This window comes from Phalacrocorax carbo, chromosome Z (assembly GCF_963921805.1).
Source record: "Phalacrocorax carbo chromosome Z, bPhaCar2.1, whole genome shotgun sequence".
Lineage (NCBI taxonomy): Eukaryota > Metazoa > Chordata > Aves > Suliformes > Phalacrocoracidae > Phalacrocorax > Phalacrocorax carbo.
The window spans coordinates 20,123,517-20,135,736 of record NC_087548.1 but is presented as its reverse complement, the minus strand read 5'-3'; the positions used below and the strand labels follow the sequence as shown (position 1 = coordinate 20,135,736).

General features: G+C 35.7%; 1 protein-coding gene across 1 annotated transcript in view; it reads right to left on the bottom strand.

Moving 5' to 3' along the window:
• Positions 1-4,164: 4,164 nt before the first annotated feature.
• The window catches only part of ITGA1 (integrin subunit alpha 1), a 69,559-nt gene continuing 61,503 nt past the window's right edge, over positions 4,165-12,220 (bottom strand). The window contains exons 24-30 of the mRNA XM_064438732.1: positions 11,525-11,627; positions 9,901-10,014; positions 8,165-8,269; positions 7,456-7,560; positions 6,501-6,593; positions 5,110-5,226; positions 4,165-4,348 (exon numbers count right to left, since the gene is read on the bottom strand). Of these exons, the coding sequence (XP_064294802.1) occupies positions 4,304-4,348; positions 5,110-5,226; positions 6,501-6,593; positions 7,456-7,560; positions 8,165-8,269; positions 9,901-10,014; positions 11,525-11,627 (682 nt within the window). The 3' untranslated portion in view covers positions 4,165-4,303. The remainder of the gene's footprint in view (positions 4,349-5,109; positions 5,227-6,500; positions 6,594-7,455; positions 7,561-8,164; positions 8,270-9,900; positions 10,015-11,524; positions 11,628-12,220) is intronic.

Here is a 12,220-nt window from a genome sequence, read left to right as displayed (position 1 = left end):
GAAGAATGGTTAGCTGAATGAATGTGTCTTCAACTTTTATGTATGCAATGTCATGAAAACAAATCTGTCAGGAAGTCATATGGTCCTCTGAAAAGCTTTCACATTTGGTTGTAAGTACAGAATCCACATGATTAATTGGAATGTATTTCTGACAGCTTGGCCACATTCAAGCTTTCCTTGATGTTATGCGGTGAAAGAATGCATATTTCTGCAATAGCTTTCTATTGACCGGGAGGTGGATTTGGTTTTAGGTACTGAGATGCCCTTATATTATTCTTATATCAATGAAGAGCAAACAAACTACAAAGGAGGCTCACTAGATTCTTTTTTTTTTTTTTTTTTTTAATCAATAAAACACATGGAATAATCTCACAGGAAAAAGAAAATGCTGTGCAGAATGTTGCAATTTTCTTAAAAAGAATGCAAATTCCCTCTTACACCTGTTAAGTAGTATAATTAAAAATGATACATTTTTATTCTGTTGCTTTTCTTTTATTTTTGAAAGGGATCATTATCTATACAGTAGTTAATTCAAGAAATTAAAACAGTAGACAATGTGGAATTCATTAGATGAGTGTGACCTTAACTCCAGCCTCTCAGTGCCAAGTGAGATGAAAACCATTGACTCCAATTGAAGGTAGATTCCCCTGACTCAGGCTCTGCAGAAGAGGAACATCATGCTCAAAATGACTCAGCACAAGATATGTACTGAACGGCTAAGGTAAGGGGTCAGGGTAGGTGGGTTGTGTCACATAATACAGACCTAGAGTGACACCAGACAAGCACAGGAACATAAGCAGCAGCCCAGGGAGATTCCTCTAATGTAGATACTGTTTTCTAAGTCTTCTAAAATTACATACAGAATCAACAGCCTCTAGACCAGCCTCAGATTGAAGCAGGAGTGGTGGTTTGAAAATCTTGCTCCTTTCCAGAGAAGTTCTATGCTATAGAAATGTAGCTTGTCCACTCCCTCCAAGATTAGCTACTTCAGTGCTGAAGTTAGAAACTGAGCTGGGGCAGAATCCCTCCATTGCTTAAGCTCTGGTTACACACCCAATTTTTTTTTTTTTTACAGCCTTTTATTCAAATATAATAATGTTTAGTTTGTTAGTTATTAGAATCATATTATAACCCTAATGTGTCTTTTTATAGGAACAAAACAGATTACATGGTGTTCTGATATTGTTTGTACCCGCCAAATTTCAGTGAGATGTTCCTGATGTTTGCAATATTGCTTTCAGTAGGCTTTTCTGTTGTACATAGTGAAAAGCAGTAAAATACTGCTCTTGCAGTGCTATGTAGAGAGGCTTTTATGGATAAAATTAGTGATTTTACTAATTTAGCCTATGTAAGAATAATGTGCTATAGTGCTATCCCCTTTACATACTCATATATTAAATAGATATAACTAAAAATCTAACAATAAGACAAATGTGAAAAGGAAGAAAGCATCAGGACAAAGAAGAAAGCAGTGTGGTTATACGAAGGTTATTACTGTTTTTACAGTACAAAGCATGAAAAGAATGGAAGCTGATCTCAAACACACTTTGCATTGATAAAATATGTATTTTTGCTTAGTCTTTATCTAGGGAAATAGACCGTCATATTTACTTATATTCTTTCAGTTAGGCTGATGCTTTAAAATAAGTAATGAAATGTCATCAGAAAAGTAAAAAGCTCTGGTTAACAGCTTATCATAACTAAAAAGTGAAACACTTAAACAATATAAAAGTAAGCTACATAAAAAAGATGTGTGGTTTGCACAACTTGTGAGTAATTTATGAAGCCAGGAAAAATGACCTCATGGTTAACAAACTGGCTGAATAAAATATAAGTATTTCCTCTGCTACCACAGACTTTCTATGTGTACATAGGTGTGTCACAATTCCTTCATAATTCTCTTCCTTTACAAAACCATAGTAGGATAACAGCACTGCTATACCTTGACAGAGATACTATAAGGAAAAACATTTACAATTCTGAGGCAATCAGATGCTATGGTGACAAGTGCCATTTAAATCTTTCAAACAAATTGGCAAAATCATACATTTTCTTAAAAGAAAACCTGCATCTCACATGGGAATGGAAACACCTCTGCAAATACTAATTTATCTTCACAGTTCAACAAATGGATTTTTGCCTTCTTTTGAGGACTATTTAATTCACACAGTGAATAAAGCAGAGATTCTATCCACAAATCTCCTATGTAATGTCTTTGCTTCCGTTCAAGTTTTCCTTCTGTGCTCAGAACCTGGGCAACTCACCTTGTACCCTTTTAGGTAGGGTACACTTTCAGGCGTGCAGATGGGCACAGCAAACAAGTCTGCTGACTTGGTGGCTCTCCCAGGCTCTGCAAAGCACAGCCACCCACAGTGTTCCCATGGAGGGCTTTGGCCTCTCTGAATCATGCTGCTACCTTCAGCAGAATGTTGTTATGAAATAACCACCTTTCCCACAGACACAAGGAGAAATTGCAGACACTTTCAAACTTAATCCTACTTGCTGCCTGCACAGGAGCCTCAGCCTTTCTCAATAAGTACTCTCTTTAATTTAGGAACTAAACAGAAGGAACTTAAGAGTGACAGCACCTTCTGGCACTCTTCTAGAGTTGTACTTGCCAGCATATTCAACCCAATCTATGGTCTCTTAAAGGCAAAAAAGTCTTTATAAAATATATTACTGCTTCTTAAGCTATTACTTAAAGTAAGTGCTAAGTTAACACCTTTTGGAAAACTGCAATGATTTTGTTTTTTCATTTCAGTGACATTTGTACCAAGAGGAGGAACAAATTTTCCTGGCTTTCTTGGCAAGGCAAAGCTTTCTGCAAACGAGTACATCTCACAGAACTTAGTATGTCTCCTCAACATTTTCTGATCTATTGACAATCAATACCAAGTCACCTCATGCTGAGGCATCATTGCACTTTGCCAGCACACCGCTGCTTTCTTCTGTTAATTTTGCGTGGCTGCAAATAATACTGGAATCTCTCAAGGACATGGCACAGCCCAAAAGCCCTGGGGAGGGATCCTTGTGGAAGGATGACAAGTGCGTGAAAGAAAGGAGGAAACTGAACAGTCTAATTAGAAAGAAAAAAAAATTCCTTAAGTCTTTTGCTATCTACATTTCAGTGTATTCTCATATAAACTTTTAATCTCTGATACAAAATAAACATCTTTTTTAAGTGCTTATTTAGTAGGTAAATTCTTCGTCACTTCTTAAACTTATAAGTAACAAAGATGAGGTGTGACTTATAATGCTAGAAGAAGCTTGCCAGTGCTGAATTTCCTATCTGTGCTCTTTTGTTAATTATAATTCTGTATACTTCAAACCCATTGGATTAAATAGCTACACAATAAATTTACAGTGACAGTTTATGAAGTGCCCTCCTGGCTACTCCAAGATATACAGCGCGAGTCAAACTTTCAGGGTACCTCTAAACATTTTCTGCGTCAATATGGACATTTCAGTTTGCAGATATGATTGTGCCCCTGCTATTTGAGTACAGTGTGCAATCAGATAGGCTTGAATGTTTTGTACATACATTTTTAGGCCTGCCAAAAATCTGTTTCAAGTTCAAACAGTTATGCAATTTAGTGGATCAATCCTTTATGGTCTGCTTGACTATAATAATCCCTTGGTGTATCCTGGGTTCAGCTGGACATGCTAAAATGAGCAGAAAGAGAAGTCCACGGTATTTCAGTAATTTTCACCCAAAATTCTGTAGGTGTTTCTATTTTCTGAATTGTCATTACATCAGTTACCATAGAGTATTTGGTGCATTCTCAAAGTTTGCATATTCTGCTTCGTGAATGAACAGACCACTTTCACAGAACTGAGATAAGGAGGTAATTTCAAAAATTATCATTTTTCCTTTTGAAAGTCATAAGGTGATAAAAAAAGATTGGGATTGCTACATACAAGTGGACTTGTTGCATAATTTGGAATGAAAAATGATTCCACATACATAGGTATATAAAAATACGATTACGCATTTTTGATATTAAAAAACGTTAGAATCTTTGAGCTCAGTTACTCTCCAGAAATGAGTAACACTTGAAAGTATGTCCTTGAGTATCACAAAATGCCAGGCTGTTTATTCTTCCTTTGCATGATTCCTTTGCATGTATACTTGATTTACTTCTTGTTGTTCTGTTTCTTATTTGGTTGTTTGTTGTTTTTGTTTTTTTTATTTCTTATGAACCAGAGTTTAGAAAACATTGTGACCACTTCATCTAAGTTTATAATTTTACAGTAACATTTTTGAGGCAGACCTGAGCAAAAATTTCTGCTTTTTTTTTTTTCTTCATTTCTCCATTTTCTTCTTTAGTGGTCTCTTGAAAAATCCAGCCTGCAGAAAAGAAAAAAGTGACTAAAAACTACTCAAAGCATACAACCCATATCAGTAGCAATCATGTGCTGGTTCTTACTACTATTTTAATACATTCAGTACAGTACAAAGTCATTTAATATTTTACCACTGAAGTACAACATTGTTTCTCCTGGAGCAGAAAAACTAAAGAGACATGCCATGAAAGCAGACAAAAGGAGTACAGTTAATATATAGTCAGTGATTGCTGAATCATTGTTATACTCACATAATGTCAAAGACTAAATTACTTAATAATATTTGGTACTCAGTTGAATATATAATACTGTATTTTATACTGGTCACATTTCTCCAAAGATTATGCATGTTGAAATTTATGAACTGTACCCTTCTAAACACAAGTATGAACTAAATATTTAGCTCGGAGAAGAGTGCCCACTTGTGGCGATACTTAGACCGCAGGCCTGATGTGTCACACAAAGAGAAAACATGGTAATCAACGGCCGCAGCCAAAGCTAATTAAAAAAGCCCTCAATAAACCCTTAATCGTACTAAAATCTCCTTTTATTTTTCTTCTCATAACATACTGTCAATACAGATTTCAATTGGTTTGCATTGCATGTTACACGTCAGTAGTGTTATTAGTTAGTCATTTCTACAAGATTTCACTCTACTTATTAGATACTAATTAGATGTCTGTGAGGTTCTAGTTATGAGAAGAATGTGGCAGAGAATTTAAGCATATTTGTTCATTTTCATGAAGACAAGAACGTGCAGCTTACCTTCCACAAAGCAAATATAAGCAGTGCAAGAATCAAGAGTCCGGCAAAGATACTCAGGAGGATAACCCATAAGGGGACTGTACCCGGTGCGAGTTCTTTGGAAATCTTAATCATGGTCTGCAAAGTGTTCAGAATGTAAACAATAAATAACTTGTCCTTCTCAAGTATCAACAAAGCAGTGTGACTTTTACCAGTTTACAGTGATTTTCCAGGTACCACTTCTTTTTAAGTATAGGAATTTGTAGGAGGGAATTGAGAAAATAATCTCCAATGTGAAACCCTATATTTAGACAATATCTTGCACTTCCTAAGTGCATTCATTTCATGAGGGTCAGGGTCAGTCCTGCTATAAGTCAAAGGTCATTGTTATAAAAGATACAGGATGAAAACCATGAGTATGGTAGAGTTTCTTTAGTATACTTTTCATCACTCAATGCCTGCCTCCCTGAAAGTTGGCAGTGATTAACAAGCTTCTAAACCAATTAATTGAAATAAGTGTATAAGGCTGTGTACTAATTTGATCTTAAACCAGGCATATCTGTTGTAAACTAAACTGAAATAAGAAATATTCACACATTTAAATAAACATGACCATACAGGAGTTTGAATTATTTTAGCTTAAGAATTTATTGAAGACACAGCCCTGGGCATAATACCAGCTAATAGTTGAACTCTGATGTTTGTAGTTCCAAAAATAGTTTGCACAAGATATAATTCACACAAAATATCACTTTACTGTAAATTTTAACTGTAATAACAAATAATAATACTTTTGCTTAAAAATGTTCATCATAGTAAATAAGCCCCTGCATGTACAAGTTATCACAGAAAAGCAATGCATTAACCACTATAAATGTCTTGGAATAGAGTATTAAGGGATAAATATAAGTCTAACAAGTGAAAGACGTTTCTCTTTATACCTGACACCACTACTATAATGTTGTATACTTTATTTTCTAAGAAAATAATAGGGAACTTCTGAAAAATAAAAGATCCTGTTTCAAATATATATGCTGGGTAATGAAGTGGAAGGAAATAATAAATAAAATACAATGTACAAAGTAAGATCACTTCTATGTGACCCAGGACAATTTAAAAAATACTATTAATTCCTTAAAAGAATTTTCATTTACACAGATGCAGGAAGCATTTATACTGCAGCAGGCAGAAATACTTCAGGCAGTGCTTCTCACCCGGGTACATTAGCGAATAATAGGATTTTGGTGTCATCATCTGACTAATTCTGGTCTTCATACTGTAATATGAAATCACTTTTATTTAGAGTAGGATAATACGTTACAACTGGTAAGAATCCGTAATGAATGAAAATTAATGGTTCAGTATCCTGTGAATCCTATGAAGAGTAAATCTATGAATTATCATGTTCTTACCTCCAGTTTTTGATAGTCATTTCTCAAAATCAGTGATGAATTCTCACTCCTAAGTAATGCTTTCACAACAAGAGTTAAGCTGTGAATACTTGCCTGGAAGAAGACAGATATGGTTATGGTTTATAATCAGGTGTTTTGAAGTAGAAAGCTTTGTAGAAATGAGAAGGGTGAAAGAAAAACTTAATGCTAAATTTCTGGGAGATGCTGAAAAATGTGAAAGTCAGTGAAGCTGCTCATGTGTGCCACCTTCAGCATACACACATCACTGTTTACAAGACAGCAATACAGCTTTGCATGAGTAGAAAGAGATTTCAAAGAAATACTAATTAATCCTGGAGTACTACTTTGGCGGCAGAGGCAGATTTGTGTCTTTCTCAATCTCTTTTGTATTTCCCTTCCTGTCCTGTTATTTTCCAGAGAAAAACAAAGACACAAAACAGGAACTCAGTATCAGAAATTTATCAGCTGAGCAGAAGAGACCACAGCCTTGTCATTGTTGTAACTGTCAGACAATACTGAGATGTGCTCTGAGGTGGACTCTCTCTCCTCTGCTCTTTTGATCAAAAAATCCTTTCTAGTCCTGAGAAGTATTTTCAGATTAAAACCCATTTAAAAATTATATGCTTCTATGTACCTCTCCTTACATATGCTGAATTAGAATTTGTGGACGCATAAGCGCTATTAAAAAAAAGGACCATCAATACAGACTAAGTAAGGGTTGTCTTCTTACCATGTTTTGAAATTCCTGTTAAGTTCTAAGTACTTACTTCAAGGATCATAAAATGCATGTAACTTAGTTCTGAGGAAATTTTAAAATAGCAAGAGAAATTATTCCAACTACTACAGGACTGTGGAGGTCTAAGAAAATTAAAGTATAATTTTAATAGACATTTGGAACGTTGGCTTAGGTTTCTCATACCGAAGGGTATTATAAATATAAATGGCATTTACTTACTTTTATGATGGTAGGTTTCCATACTCTTAATGAAATGTTCACTATATATATGTCAGATGGGACCAGGGCACAGTCAATGGATGCACAGCTGTATGTATCACAATCCTGTTTAAAAGGCACCGGCATGAATTAACAGGAAGAGATTTTCCACATACCAACATAACTACAGCAGCAAAATTACTTTGCAACTTCTCCATCTAAATGTGAGAGGCTAATCCTTTCCAAACGGGATCATTGATTACATTTCTACCACTTGCATGGAAAACCTGTCAGATCAGAGTGGTCTGAGTTTAGAAGTATTTTCAACTGGATGTCTAAAAACGTTGCAATGGAGATGAGAAACTTTAAAAATATTACTATTTAATAATTACAGTGGGAAGATAGAAGGTGAAGATTTACTCATCTCTCAAATGTGCTACTGTTATTTACGCATTTACTAAATTTAAAAGAAAAACCCAAATTCAGTTCCACATACAGTTTTGTAGCCAAATAAAAACTATAGCTATATATAAACTATACAGATACATATAAACATACACATATGTACATATAAACTATACATAAAGATGGATTTTCAGGCTATTAAGACAAAGTGAGTTTCCATAGGATGGAGTTTGAGAGAAGCTTTTATATATTTTTTGCAGAAGTACTTAGCTCAAAGATCTGGGTTAACAGCTGGAATGAATATAAGCACTATATGTAGGCTTACCATAATTGTATCCTTTGTAGGTTCTTTTATTTCTGGCAACACAAATGGTTTCCCAGTGCTGATCTTTAAAGGATCTACAGGGTAGCTAGTTTGGCAGATGGCATTCTGTTAGCGGAAATACAAATATTATCCGTATTGTCTGCATATGCAATCTATTACCAAAAAACACTCTGGAAACAAGACAATATCAATAATATTTAATAGCATTAATGGTATTTACTAACTGCTAAATTTAATAAAACTGCACATTGCAAAAGTGCAGAATAGGAAACTCAGATGGTGTAGGTATTGAAGTATCATTATTCAAACAACAAATGAGCTTTTTATGAGATAATTTAACCTAAACTCTATCAGCTACTTAGACATCTGTAGAATCAAACAAGAGCATACTGCGAGTTGACTACTACATGAACCAGCAAGAGCTGGATATTAAAAGAGATAAACAGCTTTTGCATGGGAATCTACAGAGACTTCACCTTAGCTAGCAGACAGACAGATTAAGTGCAGGATTCAGAAGCCTCTGTTGCAGCGTCCAAGGAGGGGAAGCAGGTGCTGGAGGACTGTTAGACCTCCCATAGCTCCTTCAACGGCAGCTGGGAAATTCTTCGGTGTCTTTGGTGTGGGGGAATTTGTTTTTTCAGTCAGGTTATTCACTTTCAGATTGCTAGCATAAAGAGGATTGCAAATTCCCTGCAGTGCACTTTGGCACACCACTATTGCTAGGTTGTAGCTAGTCGTAGATGAACTACACCCACAGAAAAAGCTCAGATTTGTTGAGTTTATGTGCAAATTTGGGTTAAATGTGGTGATTGCCTAGGAATGGAAATAATGGGGGAAGGAATTTAAGAATAGACACAATTTCTTTGCATTCTAAGCATGAAATATTTTGAGTTTTTTCGATTTTTTGTTTGTTTTAAAGTGAACATTGAATTTTGATTTAGACCATTTGGTTTATTTTTCAGTGGTGCAACACCTCAAAACCAAGTGAAATATTTGGAGAGAGGTGCACATATAGTATGACTGTGAGGGAAAAGTAAAAAAAAAAAAGAAGAGGTTTAGGCCACCACTTAGTGATATTTGGGTTCTTCGTCCATCCAGTTATAGATATAGCTCTAGCTTTAATATCTACACATCTGGAATCATGGCATTTGCTTGAATTGTTATCTCCTCCGGCTGCTCTGGAGGATTGAAATGCAAAAACTCAAATGATGGCTGCAGTGAAGAGCATTTGAAAGACATGAGCTATCACCCATTTCAAGAAGTCTCAGTACTCCAGAGAAGGAAGAAGCCGGAGGACTGCTAGTGCTGCAGAGCAGACATGCGGGAAAGTTAATTTCAGTAACAGAAAAAGACTGAACAGGAGATTGAGCTCTAGATGTACACAGCAGGACTAGAGCATTTGCAGTAAGCACTGCTGACAATGGAGATAATCTGAAGCTCAGTAGGCAAAACTAAGAAAGAAACTCCAGTCACTCATATCTCAGTCTGGACGTCTCATCACTTGGCAAGATATCGTATTAACCTTGTTATAGCCCAGTTATTGTTCAACACCGTTTTAAATTTGTTTGTTTCCTTTTAAGAAAATTTCTGTCTTCTTATGCACATCTTGTCTTTTAGACTAAAAAGAAATGTCTACCTTGAAGCAGAGCATAATCCCAAATGTTTGCATTTTGCAGTTCCTTACAACAAAACTTTCAAATTTAAATTAATCATAAACATACAAATTCCTAGCTTACTTGGGAATGTGACAATGCAGTAAGGTAGAGAAGAGTGTTCTTGGCTGCTGTAATATTGGGAAATAAGATCTGCAGTGTGAGGTCTGGCATTGGAAAGTGTTCACCTTTTTCAATCTATAAGAAAAAAGAAAGATGTTTTGATTATACTTTCCTTATTTTGGTTGGTATTTGATTATGAGGTTTTTTCCTTTCTGTGTTTTCCTTTTCTTCTGTGGTTTTTTATGTTTCCTCAGTCAGTTATGCAAAAAGTGGCGTGATGAACTCTCACTTTTTCCCCAAGGACAGCCTGTTGTGAATTAGCAGACACATTCTTCTGGGGTCTTTGGTTACACAATGCTGTATTGAAGGAAATCAAATGAACAGGATGAAAGGGGCCATTTTAACATAAATTCCTTCTTGTTATCTTGTTTACTGCATCCTCTTATTATCTGGGACTTCTATCTAAGGTAATTTCATTTTGATTTTTAATAAAGCCCCAAAATGCTTTACCGTGGGAGAGGTGCCACTGTACCACTGGTGGCTCCTGCTGGTTCCTCCTCAGGTGTGCTTAGGCAGCAGCTGTCCTGCTCACCTGCTCCTCTCATCTGTCTTCCCTGTGAAGATCACAGGGCATATCTGTAAGATGCTGCTCCTTCTGAACATGCTTGCTGTGGCCGAGGATGGAGAAAATGCCTAGGTGGAATTGCTGGCAGGGGAAACTGGTGATCCTGTCTCTGAACTGAGTAAGCTTAATAAGTACTCAGGAACCTGTTTAACTTTTTTCTTCTAACTACTCATTTGTGATGTGCTGCTTGCAGAGATGAGTTGTGCTTACGAGATCATAAATGGTATGGTCTGCAGTCCACCAGCTTTTTATATTCAGAAAGCAAAGATTTTGAAATGAGATTAATAATGTCTTAAACATCCACAAAAAGCTTCAAGATTATTGGATTTGAACTTTTAGACTTAAAAAAGTAGGTGAGTAAACCCTGTAGGTGGGCTAAAAAATATAAAAAACCTTTGCCATTGCTACTTAAGATGAGTGAGAACTTTCCCATGGCCCATTTTTTACAGAGAGAAAGTTGATTCAGACAATTCTATCCTTTGTATATGGGACCCTTGTTCAGGTTTGGATTTGACACTGGGAAACAAGGATTCTCTCAAGATAACTAAATTCAGTCCTACTACAACCTAAAGCTGGGCTTCTAGTCCACTAAATATCTTTTCCAAGTGATTTTAGTCTGCAGTGTTCATTCCATTATTAATATAACATTCTTAGAGCATGGAATTTGCCTTTTTCAAAGCTGACTGGATTTTGGAAATATCTGTTCTAAACTGCAATGAACATAGGTCAAATTCTTACTTACTAGGGCACGCTCTCTTTGCCCTGCTGAGGGCAGCAGCTCTAAAACCTAGCGAAACTACTCTGTAGGAGATGGACCACTGAGAACCTCCGACTCATCTTATTCCAAAGTAAGCAATAAAAAAAAAATAGTGTTAAACACAAAATACCAATGCAGAAGGTTTAATGTATTGCATAGCTGCTATTTATATAATAGGCTATCACATGGAACAATTCAAACCAAATTAAAAAACAAAAAGATTAAGTCAATACATACATAATGCAGTTTTAATTGTTTCTTACCTTATAATGCAGAGTAACTTCATCCCCAATCTGCTCTGTTGTGTTAATGGCAGAAGGAATGGTATCATTTGCTGCTATTATAACATGGTGCTCTTTGCAAACACTGTGGGTTAAAAAAAAAAACACACAACAACAACAACAAAAAAACCAATAAGCACAAAAACTTCATAAAAACTCCAGCAGTTAATAATATGGGTCTTTTCATTGTTTCATGAATCCTCCAGGACTAGTCTTGCAATTAATAGTGCACTGCTACTTCCACTGAAGTTCAACTCATTAATTTGCTGGGTAGTGGTTGCTTTTTATTATGTACAATTTAAATGTTTTGTTTAGATGAAACTATAAAATGAGTAATATTGTTCCCAAAAATAATACATCAGGGCCTGATTTTGCTGTTCTTATTCTAGCTGTGCAGTCCATTATCCTGAGTATTGCCTTGTGAAACAGGCATGGTCCTATAAAAGACAGAATCAAGTGAAAAGATAATAAACCCAGCATGTTTTAAATTCAACCTTATCCGTATGGGACCAGCAAAGGCTGGATTTGAGCCATGCATCCAAAATGAATTTGATTTAATTATTGACAACTGGATACCATGCAATGTACTCTGCTGATAATATTTACAATGTTTTTCGGGGATGGAATTTAGCTGAATTTTAGCCATTTCTGTAAAATGTACTGCAAGACCTGCATTAA